Source organism: Gossypium hirsutum, chromosome A10 (assembly GCF_007990345.1).
Source record: "Gossypium hirsutum isolate 1008001.06 chromosome A10, Gossypium_hirsutum_v2.1, whole genome shotgun sequence".
NCBI classification, from domain to species: domain Eukaryota; kingdom Viridiplantae; phylum Streptophyta; class Magnoliopsida; order Malvales; family Malvaceae; genus Gossypium; species Gossypium hirsutum.
Genome location: NC_053433.1, coordinates 26841324 through 26863177, shown reverse-complemented (window position 1 = coordinate 26863177; position 21854 = coordinate 26841324). Strand labels below are relative to the sequence as shown.

The 21854-nt window shown below is 32.5% G+C and overlaps 3 protein-coding genes across 11 annotated transcripts; all 3 read left to right on the top strand.

The window, feature by feature from the left end:
- The first annotated feature begins 4574 nt into the window (after nt 1-4574).
- On the top strand, nt 4575-7788 carry LOC107897743 (transcription elongation factor SPT6 homolog). 4 transcript variants are annotated; one of them, XM_016823312.2, is made up of 9 exons: nt 4575-5007; nt 5345-5459; nt 5554-5641; nt 5826-5907; nt 6090-6207; nt 6372-6641; nt 6798-6897; nt 6974-7099; nt 7257-7788. In XM_016823312.2, the coding sequence occupies exons 2-9, from the start codon at nt 5437-5439 to the stop codon at nt 7299-7301; spliced, it is 852 nt and encodes a 283-aa protein (XP_016678801.1). In that variant the 5' UTR covers nt 4575-5007; nt 5345-5436; the 3' UTR covers nt 7302-7788. The 4 variants fall into 4 exon arrangements, with proteins under 4 accessions (XP_016678801.1, XP_040935211.1, XP_040935213.1 ...); XM_041079277.1 differs by having other exon boundaries at nt 6974-7400; XM_041079279.1 differs by lacking the exons at nt 4575-5007; nt 5345-5459 and having other exon boundaries at nt 6077-6207.
- A 914-nt stretch (nt 7789-8702) lies between these two features.
- Nucleotides 8703-12271, top strand: LOC107897742 (uncharacterized). Of its 3 annotated transcripts, none has more exons than XM_041079275.1 (9): nt 8703-8913; nt 9198-9359; nt 9598-9723; nt 9998-10087; nt 10200-10340; nt 10461-10877; nt 10983-11139; nt 11252-11726; nt 11801-12271. In XM_041079275.1, exons 3-7 carry the CDS (start codon nt 9658-9660, stop codon nt 10989-10991), a joined length of 723 nt encoding a protein of 240 aa, XP_040935209.1. In that variant the 5' UTR covers nt 8703-8913; nt 9198-9359; nt 9598-9657; the 3' UTR covers nt 10992-11139; nt 11252-11726; nt 11801-12271. The 3 variants fall into 3 exon arrangements, with proteins under 3 accessions (XP_040935209.1, XP_040935210.1, XP_040935208.1); XM_041079276.1 differs by having other exon boundaries at nt 9198-9479; nt 11256-11726; XM_041079274.1 differs by having other exon boundaries at nt 9198-9479.
- Nucleotides 12272-13655: 1384 nt separating this feature from the next.
- Nucleotides 13656-16018, top strand: LOC107897741 (uncharacterized). 4 transcript variants are annotated; one of them, XM_016823305.2, is made up of 4 exons: nt 13704-13972; nt 14096-14178; nt 14261-14994; nt 15597-16018. In XM_016823305.2, exons 1-4 carry the CDS (start codon nt 13883-13885, stop codon nt 15686-15688), a joined length of 999 nt encoding a protein of 332 aa, XP_016678794.2. In that variant the 5' UTR covers nt 13704-13882; the 3' UTR covers nt 15689-16018. The 4 variants fall into 4 exon arrangements, with proteins under 4 accessions (XP_016678792.2, XP_016678794.2, XP_016678793.2 ...); XM_016823304.2 differs by having other exon boundaries at nt 15594-16018; XM_041079272.1 differs by having other exon boundaries at nt 15582-16018.
- The last annotated feature ends 5836 nt before the right edge of the window (nt 16019-21854 follow it).

The window sequence follows — 21854 nt, the reverse complement described above, 5'->3', positions numbered from 1 at the left end:
GACTTGCAAATAAATACTAATAATTTTATCTTGGCTTAATTCATGATTTGGCCCCAAAAGTATACTCATTTTTTTACTTTGGTACCTAAACTTTTCTTTCCCAATTTGGTACCTAAAGTATCATTTTGTTATGGTTTTTAGTTCAAAAAATTAACTAATATAAAAAAAATTCAACCAATTAGAGAATGTCACATAATGACCTTTACATTTTCATAAAAAATATTACTTAAATTATTTTTTTACTTAAAAAATATATTTATTAAAATTAAAATTAATTAAAAAAATATTTTTTACTTCATTTGTTTCTCATTCCTATGTCTCCTCGTTCATCTTCTTCCCTACTTGTCTTTCCACTCTATCTTTATTTCCAATAGAATCAACCATGGTTAAAATCTCTCTCATTACTACTTACGCATATTTATATCATAATTATCATCATTATAAAAAAAACCATAAAAAATCATCAACCCAAATTTCGGACTAAAAATAGATATTTTGGGTATTGTTGGTCGATATAAATGATGAAAGAGAAGCTTATAAAGAGAGCAAGACTATACTAAATTTTGAAGACAATCTGATGGTGAAAAACACCTAAATTTGGTATTGAAGTTTTGAGACTTATTTGCAGATCTATAAAAATCTAGTGTTCTTTCAAAAAAAAATAAATGTTAGAAATGAAAAGCGGGTCGAAAATAAGAGAATGATGAAATTTGGACTCAAACAAGTATGATGAGCAACGATAGGCAGTGGAGCATGGTGGTCGATGGTGACTATTGATGTCAGAATCTAGAGATTTTATAGGTTTTATTTGGGTTTTTCTTTAAACTTGAAAGAAAGATTATATGAATTTTAAATTCAATAAAGTAATTATAATTTTGGGATTGTTTTTGTTTAGATTACTGTGAATAAAAATATAAGAGAATCTTTTTTTCTTTTTTTCACGTGAAGAACATGATGAAGAGCATCAACAAATTTTGTTAGATTTTTCGGGTCAAAAATATTTAATTATTTTATGGAATTAATGAATTTTTATTTTTATACTTTATTATATATTTTTTGAATTTTTGATATATTTATATTTATTTTTATAATTTTTTAAAATTGATATATAAATATATGATAAAAATATATTTTTAATTAAAATGTCACATGGCATGTTTTTACTGCTCGTTAAAATATTGGATCAAAATATATAATAAAATGATACTTTAGGTATTAAATTGAGATAATAAAAAGTTTAAGTATCAAAATAAGAAAACGAGTATACTTTGAGGGTCAAATCATAAATTAAGCCTTTTTGTTTAAAATAATTAAATATTAAACGTAATAATTATAAATAAATATTAATAGCTCTCAACATTAGGATGTTAAATTTAAGGGATTAGGGTGTAAGGTTTTAACATTTAACATTTATTTATAATTAATTATTATTTAATTGTATTTAAGTGAAATTATTAGTATTTATTATAAGTCCTCCACTATGTTTTATCGGGTAAACTATACCACAAGTCACTCTAAAATAGAGTCGTTTTTATTTTGATCACTCTTAATTATTTTTTATCAATTTAATCATTCTAATTAAAATAATTATTTGAATTATTAAAAATTTTATTAATCCACACATTAGTCATTGAGTACTTCACTAGTGATATTTTTTTAAAACTAAAGCAAAATACCCCTACAATTAATTCAGAATACTCGTTTTTGCCAACTAAAAAAAAAAACTTTTACTACTTGAGAAAAATAATACAATTGTCATCTCCTGAACTTTCTCGTTTACGAATTCTGCAAAAAAGTAGTATAAAAACAAATCAAAATCCACGTCTTTCCACTTCCATCGGCGACGAATCATGACGGTGGTTACCATAGATTCTCTTCTCCAGATCCCTACCCTGGCCAGAACTCTTATGCTTCCTCATGTTACTCTTTTAGCTATAAATGATACAAATGCATTCAACAAGCTGGTTTACTATCAAAATTCCAAAAGGATTAAAAGCTATGATTGCTAATTTGCTTTTAATGTAGGCAAACCACAAACTCAAGTCCCCATTCTTTTATTAAATATCTAATGGACAAAATTTTTAGCAGCATTAGCTCATTACTTTAAGTACTTCCTAAGAATCCATTGAACCTCAGCCTTAGATTAAGCATAAAGTCATATACTAATTGTTGGATCAACAAAGAAATGAAGAAAAACCCAAAGATCAGAACAAAGGAAATAGCAGAAATTATGAACCAAAAAAGATAGAAAAAAAGAAAGAAAAGAACGAACCGATGCCATGGCCAAATGGTCAAAGAAAGACGATAAAGTTGAGTCAATGAATGAAGTCTTTGTCTTAAGAAGGAAATAATGAGGGATTTTTACTAATAGGTCAAAGCTGAAACCGTCTCGCTCCTTAGATTGTTCTCGAAATCGAAAGCTTCCCCTCTCTGGGGGCTCTTCCCTATGTAGCTTCAGTCCTCGTCGGGCAATTCGTGTTGTCAGAGCCAACTCACTGAAACAGCTCTTATTGACAACTTCGACACCTCTTCTTCCGATGATATCTTGTACAAAGATACTTTTCCCGTCAAGTGAATTGAAAAGGTTTCTCATCTTTAGCTTTATATATTTGTTTGTACGTCGAAATGGTTGCTTCATGTGTTTTGCTTGTTTCATTATCTGGAAAAGGGAAGCTATTGAATTCAAGTCCAACTTAAAAAAAAAAAATCTTGGATATTTGGTGGCCGAGAAACTTTAGGAAAATATGGAAAATTTAAAAATTAAAAAATAAAATAAATTGGGAGTAAGGTGGTTTTTATGGTGGTGGGCTGGAGAGTGAAGAGGTGTAGGGGATGGGCGATAAAGAGGATTGGTGGGTGTGGGCAGTCGTAGTTTTTATGTTGCAAATAAAAGAAATATTTTGGATTATTTTTATGATGATTAATTTGAATAATTATTTTAATTAACAAAAAATTTAAAGTGGCTAAAATAGGTACTACATTATTTTAAAGTGATATATGGTAGAATCTGTCCTTATTTTATTTTATTTAACTCATATTATTATTTATCAAATATTCTCTCAATTTATAATATATCAATATTATTAACACAATCTTTAAAATATATATTTAATAAACTTCAACATCATTTAAATGCATATTTTATATTATAATATCATTTCTAACATGAGTATTTTATATTTTTATTTTTCAAAAACATTTTTTATAACGATATTAAATATTTAAATTTTAAATTAAAATTTTTTAAATAATTTGTTTTCATTTTAACCATAAATAAAATGAATGAGATGATATAAGATAATAATATCTTAGATATTCTTAGATTTAAATAATATTATTGCTAAGTTAATCTTACATTATATATTGTTATTTAAGAAATAATACTCAGGTTTTCATAAAAAAAAGTAGATTAATATTTTTATTTTAACTCTTCATCTTCTTTATTTTTTAATCTAACCTAGAGGTGTTCATGGCCGAGTGCAATAAAAAATATAGGTCCGTTTGTTAGGCAAGGGTTCGGCCCAAAAAATGGACCTAAAATTTTATCCAAGTTCGACCCAAATAAAAATGATAAAACCCTGGCCTGACCCGACCCACCTGTATTATTTTTTTATATAATTTTTAAACATACATAATACATCAAAAATACTAAAAACATTAGAATAAATATTTCCCAATAAGTTGAAAATAAATTGTAAAAAAATATGTATGCTTAAATAACACTAAGATAGGTGTAACTTTACAACTTAACAAACAAATACCTCTAAAATAGTGACAAAATTATCAATAAAACAAGTGGTATGCAATATCCAAACAATAACATAATGAAATGGCAGCAAAATAGGGAGAAAACAACAAAAAAATAACATTAAAACAACAAAAAAATAGTAGATTTTTATTTTGTCTTTTTGTGAATTCAAGCCGAGCCGGGCTCAGATAAAAAAAACTTTACCTGAGGCCTGACCCTTTTTTAAACATGCATTATTTTTTTGTCTAAATCTATTTTTCGAGCTTATATTATTATTCAAGTTCTCTCATTTTTCGAATAGGCCTTCAGGTTAGACCATCTGTAAGTCTACTCTAACCCTATTTTGCATAATTAAAAGTGAAGAAAGGGGAAGGAGATATTTATTTGTTGTTTGAATAGTTAAAATTAATAAAGAAAATAAATGTTAACATTTTTTTGGTTTGAAAAGTAAAGTAAATGATTTGTTTAAATAAAATTTTCAATTATAATGACACTTAAAAAATATATAATAATTAAATTAAATTTAAATTATAAAAAGTAAAGTTTTTCATAAAAAAGTGATAATAAACAAGTATAAATTACTTTTAGAAAAAGAATTAAATTGGTACAAACTTAGGAGTTGAAAAATGTAGAAAATGATTTTGATAGTTTGAAAAACTAAAATATAAAAGGAGTTGTAATAGTGTTAAAAGTAGTGATAGTTCAAAAAGAAAATAATTTAACAAATAATAGAAGCATTTACAATTAAGGAACCATAAAAAAATAAAATTATTATCTTTCCTTTTTTCTCTTAAATTGAATATTTAAAAAATAAGAAAAATAATGAAAAGGGAAGAATTCTTAACTCCAATTTGTTTTTCCAAATCTAAAACTTATCATCCAAACATAATGTAAAAACCCTTAACGTTTGGTTGGAGGGAATGGCTTCCATTCCCTCCTTATTCTTAAATGAATAGTTAAGCCATAGTTTGCTTCACCGTTTTTTTCATTCGACGAATGGCTATTCCTCTTCTATTCATCTAATTTGCCGAATCATCATTCAGTGAAGGGGGCTAAGAATAGCCTATTCAACAACGAACGTAATAGCAAAATTTTCCCCTAGACAATTTTACCCTGTATTTGTTCAACCATCGTTCGTCAATTTCGTCGTTGTTGTAAAAGTGGTGCCTCCGTCGATTTTGTCATTGAGAACCGTCGATTCATCTCCGACTAGTTCCCTGCCTCCGCAGAGCTGCCTTTTTTCCCTTGTGAGAGCCTCTGTAAGTTCCCCTTTTTTCTTCCTCTTCTTGTTTTATAATTTCAACTATGTTTGTATTATTGGTTTTGTTTTTCCTCTTTTCCTTCGAATTTTTTTTCAATTATCATTGTTATAAGAATCACCCAGAAGAATATTGAGAAATCTAGTTCACATTAAGTAATTATTTTCCATAATTTTCTTGAATTTTGAAGAAAAATGGAATTGTTTTTAAGGTTCCTCTCTTAAAATCTTCCAAAGTGGCATTTGGGTTACATTTTCATTGTCCCGAATCTTATTTTTCTTGAAGTTCTTCGTTCATGTATAATGTTGTCTGAATATGTGTTTATGGGGATGAGCAGAGAATTTGGACGAATTTGAATGTGATGGGTTTATAGTGGATGATGAAGAAGAGGAGGAAGACGAAAACAATCAAGTTTTGAAAAGCAAGAAGATGAAAAAGAAAAAAAGGAAAAGGTAAACTTTATATCCCAATGTGTTATGTTGATTGATTTTAATCTTATGACTATCTTTGCCATTTATGAAGTGCTACTGGCTTTTAATTCTCTAGGAGATCAGTGAAGGATCCTGTTCTGTATGATGATGATGGTGAATTGGTTCAAGAAAACAGAATTTCAGGAATTTGTCAATTTCCAAAAGTAAACATCGAACTTGATCCATACACTCAATTTTATTCGTTGCTATCATTTGTATTACTAATCATTGTAAGATAGTTCTAGCATTCTTAAGAAAAATTCCTATGTTTGACATTTGATATGAGCTGCCGAGGTTACAATATCCTTGATTTTCCCTGATGGCTTTGTTGGATGAAAATTTACTCAGGAAACTGAAATGTTTAAGCGGCTTAAAAGGGCTGGAAAACGTACTAAGGTGGTTGAGCAATCTGGTTCTTCTGATGATGAGGGTAATTTCCTACTCTGATTTGAGTAATCTTTCTCTTGTTCTGCTGAATGATGTTGGAAACAATTTTACTTGCTGTTTACCTCTGATTGTCACTAATTGCTCAAATGTTTTAACTTGCCTATGCATTGCCTACCAAGAAAGAAAGAATGAATTAAGCGTTCTTAATGCAGTTAGATATTGTAGGCCTGCTATTTGATGATATATTCGGAGAAGAGAAAGCTTCATTCTATGGTCAAAACTATGAGATGAATGATTTTATTGTGAGTGAGGAAAAATCTTATGGAGAGGGATCATCTCTAAGGTACATATTACTCATCATAAAGTCACTTTTTATGAAGCTTTTGACAAACATTAAGTACCTTGAATATTAATTGATTGTTAAACATTTTACCTTATATTATCTGTTTGTTAATGCTAACATTTTACCTTATATTTTCTGTTTGTTAATGCTAACTATCTTTGTAGGTGGTTGAAAATGAACAAAAAGAAGATGGAGCAAGTCGTAACCATTTGTTTGTCTGCCTTAGATGACAAGGTTCCTATTACTGATGATGCCAACCAGACCTTGAATCATCTGAAGCAAGTTCAAGCTTCAAAAGTGAACCTGGACAATTCTAGTGAGTTTGAGCCCTTTTTTCTAGCCAATAAGTATACAACTGAGAGGGATGATCTTATCAGGCAGACTGACACCCCAGAGAGGATGCAGGCATATTTTGTTGCATTCAATCCCTTAAGGTACCAGACTTGTATTAATTTCTCTATTTCTTTTCCTTAGATGATTGAAGAAACAATGGGGCCTCCTCCACTTGATAAAAGGAGCATAGAAGAGGAGACTATTTGAATACATAATCAACTTGTAATGAATTCATATATATTGTTCTGCAAGAAAAGAGCTGAAGAAAGATCTGTAGAGGTATCTGTTCTACTGAACAAAATTAAGAAGGAAGATATTATGAGGTTCCTAGAATTGCATCACGTGGAGAAGTTTGATGTAAGTATACTAAAACTTTTGTTCAAAGTTTGAAATTAAAATGCAAACTTACATGCATGTTTTCTCTCTATGCTAGGTTCCATTTATTGCCATGTATCGGAAGGAGCAATGTCTGAGTCTGCTGGATGATTTTGAGCAAAATGAGGCTGAGAATGAAGATAATGATGATGTTGGACAAGCAGGGCAATTAAAGTGGCATAAGGTAAGTTTTTTATTAAATTTTTGCTTATGTGCCAAGAGTCGAGAGTGGCTCAGATGCCTTAATCAATGGCAGAGCCATAATAATGGTCTCTATACTGTGATGTTATACTGAAAGTGTGACTTCCAAGAACAAGTTCTATTTACTGCATTATTTTCAGGTACTTTGGATTATAAAAGAATTAGACATGTGGTTGCTCCTTTAGAAGCGTAAGAGTGTGCTTCAGATGCACCAAAGGAAAATTTACGATGAGGAATGTCTGAAGATTGATAACAGTGAAAAGTATACTTTGAATAAGCAATTATTTGAATCAATATCAAAGTCTCTCAATGAAGCTGAAATGAAGGAAGAGATTGATGACATGGATGCAAAGTATACTTTGAATAAGCTGTTATCTAGGTTCAACATAATCTGCACCATCTACAATTTATGTTATTTGGATTCATTCGATTGTAGGTGTTGAGTAGGGTATGTATGATGTATCTAGTGTAGGTCTATTCATTATTTTTGAGATTTTTATATACAAAATTCTTAAAAGATCAATGTTTAAATGTTAATAATACTATATGTTATTTGCTCAAAAAAATGAATTTGACAAAATGAAAAAAAAAATAAAATTGGTAGCTCCGTAGAAGAACCACTAGTCTATCTCTATGGCATGTAATAATTTTGAGAAAGAAAATATTGGTATAGTTATTGTTTTATTTTTGTATTCACATGTACGCATCGATCCAAAGTTTTTAATATTATTCCATACTAAGATTTTTTTTAATAATCTTTTTACTTTTTCTATTTTTTAATGAATTTTAGATAATTTTGTTGAAACATAATTTTGTAAGTTTTATAATTGATTGGATTTAATATATTTCTCATATAGATATTATGTATAGATATTATGCAAAGGTATTCCTTCGATTAAATTCAATTTATATCGTAATAATAAAGTCATGAAGACTTGACTCTCCTAAAATGGTAAATTTGTTATAAAAATCTTTTAAATTTTATCAAATCATAAATTAATATAATGATAAAATTATAATTTGATCTCTTATAAATTAATTATTCATTGTTAACCCTTAAAATAATTTTTTAACTTCTCTCCTGCTTTTAGCACATTAAATTGTAATGCAATTTAAAAGCAATAAAGTAGATTATATATTATTTTAATAATATTATATATTATAATTTTTTTAATTTATATAATAATTATATTAAGAATATTATTAAATTGCATATTATTTTATTAAATTATATTTAATAATAATTATGTTAAAATATGATTAAATTATTTATTATTTTTATTAAATTATTTTTAATAATAATCTTATTAAAATTTGATAATAATAACAATAGTTATCTACCTAACAAAAAAATTTTGTTAAGGATATTCTGGTTATTTTAATTTTTTTTCCTTATGTTATTACAACATTATTCCATTCAGCCAAACACAAGAATATTATTATATTTTTATTTCATTCCATTCAACCAAATAGTTAAATTACTTATTATAGCTCTATTTCATTACAGTTCTATTCAATTACAGCCTTATTCCATTACAGTGAACCACACCTACTGTTAGTCTCCTCCCTTTTCACTCTCTTGTCCTTTAGTGCAACAAAACAAGAAAAGAAGGCTTTTTATTTTGCATCTGAGTTTTGGCATTTGCCATTATCATACTCCTCACTTCTCATCAAAGGTTAAACCCATCTCGCTACCTTTGTTTACCCTCACTTATTTTCTTAATAAATTTCACATTTTTCATGCTTTTTCCTCCTTAACACTGTGAAGTTACAATTTGTTTAGGCTTTCTAAGAAAGGTATAAACCTGTTTGTTTCCTTTAATGGTGTTGCCTTCTACGAAACAGTTTTTTCTACCTAAGGAAAAAGAAAGCCCAATTTTTTAAACTTGAAACAGAACAAAATAAAATAAAATAAAAAAAGAATGGATGATCGGACTTCTTGGGTTGAAAATGATTTTTTTTTTGCTTTGTTCTTATAAATAGTGTTTAAAATATTTTTCATTTTTTTCATATATTAATAATTTGTATTATATAAAATTTGAAATATTCGTTCGTGCTCTCTTTTTTTTTCGTTTCTTCAGGTTTCATCAATGGCTACCTTAGGCTTACTAAATGCAAAAGCTGAGCCGGCCACTTGCAACGCTCCAGTTCCGGCATAGGCAGTTATCGAGGGAGCGGTTGCTGAAGGGGAGCGGTGTTCCACAATACCAAGTTCGACCGAAGGTGGTCAGTCTTCTAGTAGGGTATGTCGCTGATCATTGCTAGTTCTTATAGGCTTCGCAAAAGTCATATGTTACTCGGACACTTGATATTTTCTTGAAGTACCGTCTCCGGCACTTGGATATATTATATGAACTCAAAAGGTTCGTCCAAATATATAGACAAACTTGGAAAAATCTAATTTTATACGCCCGATGGATGTCTTCAATATGATTGTTGATGCCTGGTTAATAGTGGCAGCAGCTTAATCTTATGTTTCAGGAGCATAAGGCTAGGGGAGCTGAGCTATATCGCCAAGCTAACAATGTGATTCACTGGCTGATGTTTGAGCTACAGATCAACTTCATAGGCAATGTTCAAAAATCGCTCATCTTGACTAAGGAACAGGTGACTAACCCGTTGATCTAATCATGGATACTACTTTATGCATGAGTTATTCAATGGTAGTCATGACATATAAATGCTTGTCACATATGGCAGATATATATGTTACTTGGACTTGGGTGCAAGTGTCTATGGCTATGTTCGTGTTTGACATAAATATATTCGTTTTTTCTAACTGTACCTGAAGGGTCATATCTTTGTACCTGTGTTCAGACTCGGCTGAAGGTTTGTTTTGTAAGAGTTATTGAGAAACTAACATATATAGTTCTTCTTTCAGAACTCCTTACAAAATATTGCACTAGAATTGGATGCTTCGGCACGAAACAAGGCTGATGAAAATGCAATGAAACTAGCTGAAGATGTGAAGGTTTATTTGTAATTCAGACTATTATCTTTAATAGATGCGACATGGTTCCTTTTTTTTTTTTTTGAATGCATTGCTGAAAGTTGATGAAATGGTTGGAGCATCATTTATACAGAGGCTGAATGAGGAACTGCACACTAGGATTGTTTATCTGGCTTGGCTAAAAGGCGATTTTGAATGTTGCCAAATTCTGATTGATAAATGGGAGTGGGAGACCAACAAGGAACAGTTTATGGAGCTGGCTGAAGATATGAAGGTCTTTGTTTTCTTTTGGTATTTCGTACCTTTAGCTTTAATAGATACCAAATAGTTTCTTGGTCTTTTTTTGAATGCATTGCTGGGAATTCATGAAATGGTTGGAAAATCTATCATACAGAAGCAGAATGAGGAGTTTGACAATAGGATTGTTGAGATGGAGCGGCTAAAAGGCATCTTTGAATGTTGGCTGTTAGAGATTGATGAGACCAAGGGAGGTCTTTCCATTGCTGAGGACAAGGTGGAAATCCAAAGGCAAAGGATTATGGAGGCTGATGAAAATGCATTGAAACTTGCCTTTAACTTTAAGAGATACCATATATTTCCTTGTCGGTCTTCGATTGGATTAATTGCAGATATGCAGACTGAGGAGCTCCACAATAGGGTTGTTGAGGTAGAGAGGCTAAAAGGCATTGCCGAACAGGAGCTGGAGACTACCAAGGAACGTGTGTCCATTGCTGAGGATGAGTTGGAAATCCAAAGGCAGCGTACTATGGAGGCCAATGAAAATGCAATGAAACTTGCTCAAGATCTGAAGGTTATTTTGTAATTCATACCTTTATCTTTAATAACGACCACATGGTTCCTTGTCATTTTTTGAACTGAGAATTGATGAAATGGCTGGACCATTGGTTATACACAGGCAGAATGAGGAGCTCCGCAATATGGTTGTTGAGGTGGAGCGGCTAAAAGGCAGTGCGGAACAGGAACTATAGACCACCAAGTAGCGTCTTTCCATTGCTGAGGAACGCATTATGGTGGCCAATGAAAATGCAATGAAACTTGTTGTAGATCTGAAGGTTTGTTTTTAATTCATACCTTTATCTTTAATAATGACCACATAGTTCCTTGTCGTTTTTTGAAAGCATTGCTGAGAATTGATGAAATGTTTGGACCTTTGGTTATACAAAGGCAGAATGAGGAGCTCCGCAATAGGGTTGTTGAGTCAGAGCAGCTAAAAGGCAGTGCTGAACGAAAGCTAGAGACCACCAAGGGACATATATCTGTTCCTGAGGGCAAGGTGCAACATATCATGGAGCAAAGCTTAGGTTGTTGCCGAGAATTCGGGATGCATGCTTTAGCTGCGGTGCGGCTAGTCATTGTCCCCTGGACTTAAGTATGATAAACTTTGGGTTAATCAAAGAACTGCCCGAGGGGTTCGACCCCATCTGCCCAGATGGTGTTGCTATTGAGAGATGGAAGCAGATAATCAATATGGGTGAAGTGATAATTGTTACTCTTGGTCCTGTCGTTGATGCTGCAGATGTCACTGCTCTCGGATATGAGGAGGAATACAAGCAATGCAAGGAGAAAGGTGCAACAAGACATTCTTGTTCTGGTTCACCATCTGCTAAGCGCTCGTCTCACCAACATTTGGGTTGTAAAGGTAAACTGTGGAAATGATATTATAATCCATTTAGCTGGTTGTTTGATAAGCGAAGAAACTAATCTGTTTGGCAGATAAGTTGCATGCAGAGGATGCAAGATCTTCAAAGAAGTGCCTCAGAAAATGGTGATGGAAGCTGATATTAGGACTAGTGTTGAGAAAAAAAAATGTTTGTGGAAATGCATGGTTTTGTTTGATTGTTTTTGGTTATGTTCCTGATCCTGATCAGTGAATCCAAAATGGGAGGGAATGAAGATAAAATCTTTTGAAAAGCTGAAGAAAGGAAATTACAATCTCAAAGTAGAGTTGGTCCAATTTCGGTGTTAAGTCATTGTTTTGTTTAAACTTTAAACTAAGCTCACTCGGACCATGACCTCAAATGAACTATTCCAGCTCAACAGAAACTATATCCCGTAAAAGCTAAAATTATTTTCGGGGTAAATTATACGTGTCATTTTATTTTAAAAAGTTATTATTTGATTATTAAAATTTTCAGACATTTAAGTTATTGAATTGTTAAAATAGTTGGTATAAAACTTTCTCTATTCTCATTGTTTGTATTAATTGAAAGTTTTTTTTTCTTTTTTTTTATGAAATGATTTTGGAAGTTATAAATTTGTGAATCAAAATTTAAGAAGTTTTTTTATTTTTATTTTTATTTTTGACACTGACAATTAGATTGATTTGAATTTAAGGTATGTTCTTCTATCGTCGATGAGTATTGATTTAGTGTATCAATCGTTGTTTGGAGTTTGCTGGTGGAATTTAAAAAAAATGACTTAAATGAAATGTTTCAAATAGTTCGATGATTAGAAGACAATCTTTTTTAATTAAGTGATCAAAACGAAAAATGACTTATAATTTAATGACTAATAATATAATTTACTTCTATCCCTCATAAAAAAATCATTTCTTTAAGTTGTATGGTATCCTCGAAAAAAAATCACATATCAAAATTTTCACTATATCAATATTAAAATTTCTAATGCTTTAGTTATGCGTGTCTTTTCTAGTTTAAGGTAAAATTTTGTGCATCATAAATGATAAAATTGGTTCAATCAACTTTTTTTTCATTTAACTATTTTTTTAAATTCAGTAGTTATTTATATTATACTCTTACTTGACTTGTATAAGTGGCACCACATAAAATTATTTGAGAAGTATCTATGGACTGCGCTCCACTTCACATCGTTCGATTGGTAATTGAGGGGATTAATCATCCAGACTTCTCACCTTTCACTTGATCACTCGCTTTTAATAGGGCCGCACCTATCTCTATGTAGGATAATTAAAGTGTATCAACCTCATACTACCTCATCAAAGTGAATGTCAAAGCAATATAATGCCGTAATCACCTCACTGACCACATATTCACCATGCCTCAAATTTTTTGATGACATGGTACGATTGGGTAAAAGATCCTTCCCCTATACGTACTCCAAAGAACGATGAAGAAGGGATATTCTTCTCCATCAACAATCCTGAATAATATCCTCAAAACCCTAACTTCCTTGTCTTCGTAATGTCCTCTACCACACTTACCTTTCTAGCTCTCTACTTATTTAAATGAATCAACCTCCTTAGCACCGTAACCCTCCCCTTTGCTGTACACTTATATCAACAGTATTCATTGTAAGAGATTAGTCTTACATTTATAGCTTCCCATATGTCTAATATAGTAAAGTAATTACTAAAAAAAATAAAATAATTTTCGGTGGAAAATGAGTAGGTTATTGAACAAAGAAAAATCAAAATTAGAAATAATATTAAATTAACATAACAGAAAAGGAAAGAAGCAAGTGGAGATAGAAACAGCCGCCAACTTTCAGATCTAATACATAACAACAACAACAACAAAGTGATATTTGTCTTTTATTTATTTTAATATTTTAATATAGAAATCTGGTGCATCCACCTCTCCACTATGGTCCCTTCCATCATCATTAAAGATCCAACGTTCTTATTTTTTGAAAACCGTTGGAGCCTAAACTCCCAAATTTAAAACTCACCCACCCACCCCCTTTCCCTTCCGTTGCTCCACCGCTTCTTTCTATTTCTTGTTTCCCACACTCCTTTGTTTTTTTTCTTTTATATTTTTATTCATCGCCATGGATCTCTTCTGAATCTCCCCCACAACATTTCTTTGCTATTTTCTAATGGGGTGTTTTCTTGGGTGTTTTGGGATTTCCACTAAAAGAAGGCGTCGAAAACCAGCCAACCGTATTCTCCCTGGACCTGCTGATTCAGTATGATCTTCTTTTTATTTTGTTGGGTGTTATGATTATACTTAGGATGATTCGCTTTTTGCAACACAAACATTTATTGAAAGTTTCAGTTTTTATTTTTATATTTAATTTTTTTTTTTGCAGAAACTAGTTAGTTATGAGCCCTTGGATTCTTCTATTAATGTTGATATCCCAGAAGATTCCATTGCCTCAAAACCTCCGCTGAGGTCAGTTACAGGTTCTTTTTAATGCAAGTGTTTCTTTAAACAATACCTTTAAAGGTATCTGATTTCCATTTGTTGATTGCAGTAATAAGCCAAAGGAAAGATCGAGTGTTAAAATCAGGAAAAAAGTGAGCTTTAACTTGAATGTTCAAACCTATGAGCCGATTCCAGATGAAGAAACAACTACCTACCAGTTTTTACAGAGTGTTGAAGAGGAAGAAAGAGAAAAGGTTAATGGAGGAGAAGCTGCAAAACGTAGCTTGCCATCTCTCTCTGAGGGGATTTCAAGTTCATTGCAGACGAGTTCTTATCCTTGCATTTATAGATACCAAAACTGTAGAGATGGCTATGAAGAAGAGGATGAAATGGTAAATGAAGAAAGCGATATAGAAGATGATGAGTTTTTTTCTGATGAAGATGATTATGGTGATGATGATGACAAACATGTGGATGATCAATTTGACTCTCTAAACATGGATTCAACAAAGGGAGCTTCTTTGGTTCGATTGGATGATGACAGGTCCAAGAATCAAATGCCACTTGATGGTTCAGCAGATGGAAATCTAAAGAGCAGAAGCCAATATCTGTGTTCAGTGTTGAATCCGGTTGAAAACACGACACAATGGAAAGAAATCAAAGCGAGAGCAGCCGCAAAACCAAAGCAGATGAGGAAGGAGAATGTTGCAGCAGAGGGAGAATCACAAGTACCCTTCAGTTCAGACCTGAGATCCAACTGCTCAACAAATTATAATCAATCAAAGCCCCTACTGCAAGACATAGCAGTCGATGCTAGCCTCTCAAATTGGTTGGTTTCACCGAGTAAGTCCCAGTTCACAGGTAGCACCAATAGTTGCAGCATTGCATTTGATACCCTGCAATCAAAGACAAACATATCGGATGGCTTGTTCTCAAGGAGAAGTCGAGAAGATAGGGTAATCTTAGATATCACCAACCTCTAGTTTTCAAAGATTACAATAATAGTATCAAAATCAAGCCTATTTGAATTCAAGTTCATATGCAAAGGCAGCAACAAGTTTATGATCCAAGGGTGTGTGAAAGTTTGGGGTATTGTGTGTTTGTTTGTTTTGTATTGCAGTTTCTGATTCTTTGATTCATTTGAGATTGTTTGATACGATTTGGTAATTTTGGTAGCCTCTTGGCTCCCAGTTTGTTCATGCTTTACTGTCTTGTATAAGGATTGAGCAATTTGTTGAAGTCGAACCATTTAAATTCAGGCTTCTCATTGCTGTAAAAGAATGTTAAGCATTCACCTATTATATTTGGGGTTCAGTCAGGCAGTGAGTAGCACTTGCAACCTGGCAGTGTTAGACTAAGTGCTAGATAAAGTGCATTAGTCACACATCGGATAAAAAATGAACTGTCTTCTCATACTGAATCTAGCTCAGTAATTCTATCAGCAGATGGTTTTTGTTCTACATCAGCAAAGCAACTGGCAACCAGAAGTGTTAAGATGGAGAAATCAACATTAAGAAGCAATACAGGGAGGAAATAGGAATCAAATATGAGATAAGGTATCGGCTATTCATTTTACTATCGAGGAATGTAATCTCTTAATTGTTGTTCAAATAGTGAAATATAAACGTAGAAGGGGCCAAAAAAAAAAGGACCATAACAATTAATCTATATATACATTATGCAAGAAAGGCCATGGAATTTTCGTATCTGTTCATTGTGAAACGCATGTCAAACCACCTCAGAAGTTGTACGGAGCTCCAGTTTGATAAACTGCATATATGAGAGAATGTCTTGCTTGGCTTCTGGTCCCTTTTATCCTATGTTACTCCGACTTTTTATTTTTCTATAAATACACGTATTAGACACATATGTAGGACACATAACCAAACATTGGTTTGGGGTATGACTCTTAAGGATCCATCCATTGAACATACCCTTGTTGGATACAGGTGTATCCAACAAACTCGTGTTCGAGTAACATAGTTTTAATCTATCCTTCAAAAAGCAAGTTGAAACCAGGAAGGCTATCTTATAGCAAACGTCATCAACATCAAGGAGGAAACTGAAGCCCAAATTGATATTTCCAGCAGATAATCACTGGATGTGTCCTGTATTTTATCTACATTATTGTACATATACAGGAATCCGAGTCCGAATCCGAGTCATCAGAATCACTCACATCACTGCAGGCAAGGATAGGACTTTAGGGTGTTAGAGATACAATGGTGAATCATTGAAAATCACATAAACAAACTATTCAAGGTCAAGTAAATCATGTTGCAAAGGTCAATCATGATTTTCATGTTATAAAATGTATGTTGAACAAAAGGCTCTCTTTTTCACAGTTTCTTGCACATTCTATCATATATCAAAAAGTTCTGCAGGTACTGTCTATAGTTTATCGCAACAAAACTTTTTGAAGAAATGAGCAAAAACCATCCTAATACTTGAAGAAAGTACCCCAAAGACATGTAGTAAGGAAAGGCATTTGGCAAAATAAGATAAATTTGAAAACTTTTTCCTTAGATTGCAAAGGGTGATTTACAAGGACCAACAACGAGTCCAAAGATCGTAGGAAAAGGAAAAAACAATTGAAAAATAGACATAATACTAAATACAGCAAAATATGCTCTAGAACAAACCCTTAAAGTCCTTCACATGCAAATGAAAAAGAGGTGACAGTACAGTGCAGTGCAGTACAGTACATTACCTTTCAACTGAAGCTTGTATGCTACATGAAATTTTCAGTTCAATTTACAGATATAGAAGTTCACTATTAACAAAATCAGCTAAAAGACAGATCTAAAGAACCAAGGGAAAATAAATAAAATAAAATAAAATAAAGTCTCAAACATCAAACAAAGTACCGCATATATTATTAAAAGGAGAAGATCAGAAGAGCAAATACCTTGGTTCAAACACCATAACCTCTGCGAGTTCATTCCCATTTCTATCATTCCATTGGACTTTTCGCTCAGTCTTTTCAGATTTTGTCGATATCCCACCTTTGTTTTGTGGCAACAGAGAATTTGACTCATTGTAATCTTCTCCATCAGTATGGTCTTCAAGTTTTGGAGAATCTATGGTAGCTGAAGTCTCATTTTTATGTCCATTAACATCGTTATGGACGGCATCCATTGACAGTTAACACTACCCGACAAAGCAAGATTCTCCTAAACAACTTCAAATCTATAACTCGATAAACCCAAAACCAAACATCTAAAATTTGATAATTGGGATAAAAAAGAAGTAGATCAGGAAAAAAGAAAAGAGAAAGGATTTCATAAACCTTGAACGCTAAAGGATTTCATAAACCTTGAACGCTCAAGGTTCAAGGAAAGCCATTGAAGTATGACAAAAATCCCATACACCCAGGAAGGAAAAACCGATGAGATAACAAAACCTAGTGTCAAAATTCAAAAAAGAGTTTTGTTTTTTTCTTTTTCCCGGTATTGGATGGGTAGAGAGTGGAGTAATCCAATCTGATAAATCCCTAGAAGAAAGTCAACGCCTTCGTTTTGTTGACACCCTAAAAAAAGCAACAAAATGCAATTTAATTTTCAAGAAGGACAGCAGAACAGTAGAAGACCAATAAAACTTGAGAATCCATTGAGGGTAAGAGACGAATGAGCAAGATTCCAGTGAAAGATCAGTTGTCACTGTTTAAAAAAGAAAACGAAATTGACCATATAGATGTAACAAAACAAAACCAAAAAAATTGATATCTATATTAGTATTTTTTTAAAGAGAGGATTACTATCTCATATGGAAAAAAATTTCACTCCACTATTAGTATTTTTATATAATTTTTAAATAAAATAATTAAAAATTGATCAATTAATATCATCAACAACTAGAATATATAAATTTATATATAAATTTACCTGTAATCATTGTTGAATTATTTTTCTAAGCAATATTTTTATATAAAATATATCATTATCCACATTATTTAATTATGTCAAATATGAATAAATAAATAAAATTATGTAAAAAATTATTTATTTAATAGATTTTCAAAAGGAAAATAAAATTGAAATTTTAAAAAATTTATTAAAATATCCACACATTAATAATTATACTATTAATTATATTTTAAGTGTAGAAACCACATATTTAGAATACATATGTACTTTTAGAAATAATATTCAACTAAAGAAAGAGGTCTGTAGTTTAGCATGAGTTTCATCTGCTGCTTGGCACGTTTGCATTTGTTTTTCTTCAATAGTGAATATAGAGGAAGAGATGGCGAATTTAAATCTAGTTGACGAGGAAGAGAAGCCTTTCCAGGAGGACAGTGAGTCGTTGGTCGATGAATACAAGTTATCTTTGGTGGGCATTTTTTTGACAAAGAGTGTTGTGTATTTTCCCTTACTAAGGAACACTATGGCTAATTTATGGCACCCCATTGGTGGTATCTCCATCACAGATCTTGACGACAAGAAATACCTATTCCAATTTTTTTACGAGGTAAATCAGAATCGAGTGCTGAAGGGAACGCCATGGTTTTTCAATAACCATTTACTCATACTGCATAAGATCATGCCTAGGGAGGATTCGAGCATGATTCCTTTGATTTATGCAGATTTCTGGGTTCGGATACATGATTTGCCTCTAGGGCTCATGTCGGAGGCAATGGCACACAGTTCAGATCTTTTTTTGAGCTCGTTTTTGGACTATGATGTGAAGATGGCTTTTATGGGAAGGAAGAGACTTATGAGGATTAAGGTTAAGTTGGAAGTGTGGCTTCCATTGAAACAAAAAAGAAGATTACTTTAGGGGCTACATGATCTACATATGCTAAATTTTAGTACGAAAAAATTAGTCTATTTTGCTTCATTAATGGTAAACTTGGGCATGGAGAAAGTTTTTGTCCGGTGAGAGTGAGAGTAGAACTGTTTGAGGTCGTGTTCGGTTGGGATCTTTCGTTAAAAGCTGCAACAAAAAGATAAAGGCGATGGTTAGCTGCTAGTTGAGGGAGTCGAATGGGACTATAACTTAAAATTTGGATAGAGAAAGGATAGAGATAAAACGCAATTATGAAGATGGTTTTGGTAGTGTTTATCAAAAGTCTAATCCCAAATTGATAGGAGATTCCAACACTGGGCTAATCATATAGTGGATTGTCAAACTGGGACAAAATTGTTGGGCCACAAGATACAGAGCATATGGAGTTGGGTTCGGATGCTAATGATAGCCCCATTCTAATTGTGGATAGTAAAAAAAGGCAACATACAATTGGTGAGATATCATCTGTTTCATTAATATGGATTCCGAGGTGTCTAAGAGTGTTGAAAAGGGATTGACTAGCTTTGTGATGCAGGGCAGCTGAGAATAAAGAAAATTGGAAGCTGGAATGCCCGTGGTTTGGGACACTCACGAGTAGTAAACCATGTCAGGAATATATGGAGAGACATTCGTCCAACAATTTTATTTTTTTATGGAGACAAAAGTTAGTGTAAGGAGGATGGAAGGAGTGAGGTGTAAGTGTGGTTTTGTTAATGGAATTGATGTTAGTTCAATTGATACTAGAGGGGGTTTATCTTTGGGTTAGAGGTAGGATTGTGTTTCGAGTTTAAGAATTTATCCCCAATATCATATTGATATGGTATTCATGGATGGTGAAGATGGGTTGTATTGGCAGTTTACTGGTTTCTATGGTCATCCTAAAGATTAGAGGCGTGGTGAGTCATGGAGTTTGCTTCGCCAGTTAAGTCAGGATCAGACACTTCTGTGGTTGGGGACTTTAATAAGATAACGTATCCATTTGAGAAGAGAGGTGGTCGACTTTGATCTGAACAAAAGATGGAAGAGTTCAGGTTAGCCTTACAAAACTGTGATTTGGGGTTTATGGGGAGGTGGTTCACTTGGGAAAGGGGGTGGTTACTAGAAACAAATATTCAAGAATAACTTGATAGGGGAGTGGTTAACACGAGGTGGTGGATTTCTTTTCTTAACTATTATGTCCATCATTGGAGCCATTCTTTTTCAGATTACTATTCGGTTATGGTTGATACAGTTGGTCAAAAGTGTGAAAGGATGAAGAGGGGCCGGAGGAACTACTATCTCTTTTTTGTGTTGAGGAAATATAGGCTACCATCAAATCTATGGCGCCTCTCAAGGCTTAAGGTATAGAAAGATTCCTCGCTCTTTTTTATCAAAAGTTTTGGCCTACTATAGGGTTAGAAGTCACTAATTATTGCTTAGCTGTTTCAAATGGTAAGGTGGAAATGAAAGATATTAAAGTGACTCATATTATTTTAATCCCAAAAGCTAGTAAGCCAAGGAATATGACTCAATTTCTACTTATTAGCTTATGTAATGTAGTGTATAAAATCATTGTGAAAGTCTTAGTTTGTAGAATGAGGGGCATTCTAGACAGCCACATTGATGAGGCTCAATGAATATTCATTCCTGGAAGGAAAATATCAGATAATGTGTTAATTGCATATAAAGTCTTGTATTCATTGAAGATGAAACACTTAGGAGCATTTGGCATGTTTACGCTTAAGCTCGATATGAGTAAAACATATGATAGGGTGGAGTGGGGTTTCATAAGTGGTATGATGGCTAGGCTGGGTTTTTATGACCAATGGATTTCATTGATAATGAGATTTTTTTTTTCAGTCTCTTATATGGTGGGTATTAACAGCGAAACCAATAATAGTTTTTTACCATCTAGGGGTCTCCAACAAGGTGATCCGTTAAACCTCTATTTGTTTTTGTTATGTGGTGAGAATTTTTCCACAATTTTGAATGAGGCTGTAAGATTAGGACTCATAAAAGGGGCACAAATTGGTTTAGAACGATTGACAAACAATCATCTATTCTTTGCAGATGATTGCATTCAGTTCGGAGAAACTTCAAGTACAGGTGCAGAGAATATGCGTCAAGCCATTATGGAGTATGAAAGTGCTTCAAGACAAACGGTAAATTATGAAAATTATTTTATTTATTTTGGTGTTAACGTTGGAAGTAGGAAGGGGGAAAAGATTGGTGGTGTGTTGGGAGTTTGGGTGTCGACTAATTTGGAGAAATACCTAGAGCTACCGATAATGGTTGGTATGTTGGAAAAACCCCAGTTTGAAAAATGTTTACTAGCACAACAGAAAATTAACATTTTGAAAACTGACCCGATTTGTGATGTTTATAGCAATAAATCTTAACCGAATATATACCTGTATTTTTTGATAAGTAGATCCTTAATGTTTTTCGACTTTCAACCAAACGATCTTTTCTACTATTCTCGTATCATGAATTGCATTGAGTGTGGGCTCGAACTAATTGAATCAAAGGAAAAAACTAGAAAAAATTTTCCTTTTGGGGTGAAAAAAATTCTTTTTTTAATAGAAATCGATAAAATTGTTATTCTGAAAAAATATATTTAAAAGTTGAGAATAAATGTTCTCTATTTTTTGGTAAAATAACAATCTATCAAAATTTGTGTTAATAGCTCTTCCGGTGTCATTGATTTATAGAAAGAGAAAGTATAATCATTGTAGAGCTGTAGAGGTTTATTTTAAATAGAAAAACAACATCCTACTTAGAGTAGGAGAGGGGTGAACGACTCACCCTTGTATTTTTACTAGGTTTGCCACCCATTTCACGTTATATGAGGGGTTTTGAGTCTCTCTCACATCGGACCCAATTACGAGTACTTCCTATGCCTTTTTTACTCAACACTCTATAATGTGATCCAACTG

Coding starts and splice junctions, on each gene's coding strand:
- LOC107897743 (XM_041079277.1), top strand. CDS start 5,437: ATGAAAAAGAAAAAAAGGAAAAG. Junction 5,908..6,089: donor TGGTTCTTCTGATGATGAGG/GTAATTTCCTAC, acceptor TAGATATTGTAG/GCCTGCTATTTGATGATATA. Junction 6,208..6,371: donor GGAGAGGGATCATCTCTAAG/GTACATATTACT, acceptor CTATCTTTGTAG/GTGGTTGAAAATGAACAAAA.
- LOC107897742 (XM_041079275.1), top strand. CDS start 9,658: ATGTTTGAGCTACAGATCAACTTCATAGGCAATGTTCAAAAATCGCTC. Junction 9,724..9,997: donor TCATCTTGACTAAGGAACAG/GTGACTAACCCG, acceptor TTCTTCTTTCAG/AACTCCTTACAAAATATTGC. Junction 10,088..10,199: donor AACTAGCTGAAGATGTGAAG/GTTTATTTGTAA, acceptor TCATTTATACAG/AGGCTGAATGAGGAACTGCA.
- LOC107897741 (XM_016823303.2), top strand. CDS start 13,883: ATGGGGTGTTTTCTTGGGTGTTTTGGGATTTCCACTAAAAGAAGGCGT. Junction 13,973..14,095: donor TCCCTGGACCTGCTGATTCA/GTATGATCTTCT, acceptor TTTTTTTTGCAG/AAACTAGTTAGTTATGAGCC. Junction 14,179..14,260: donor GCCTCAAAACCTCCGCTGAG/GTCAGTTACAGG, acceptor TGTTGATTGCAG/TAATAAGCCAAAGGAAAGAT.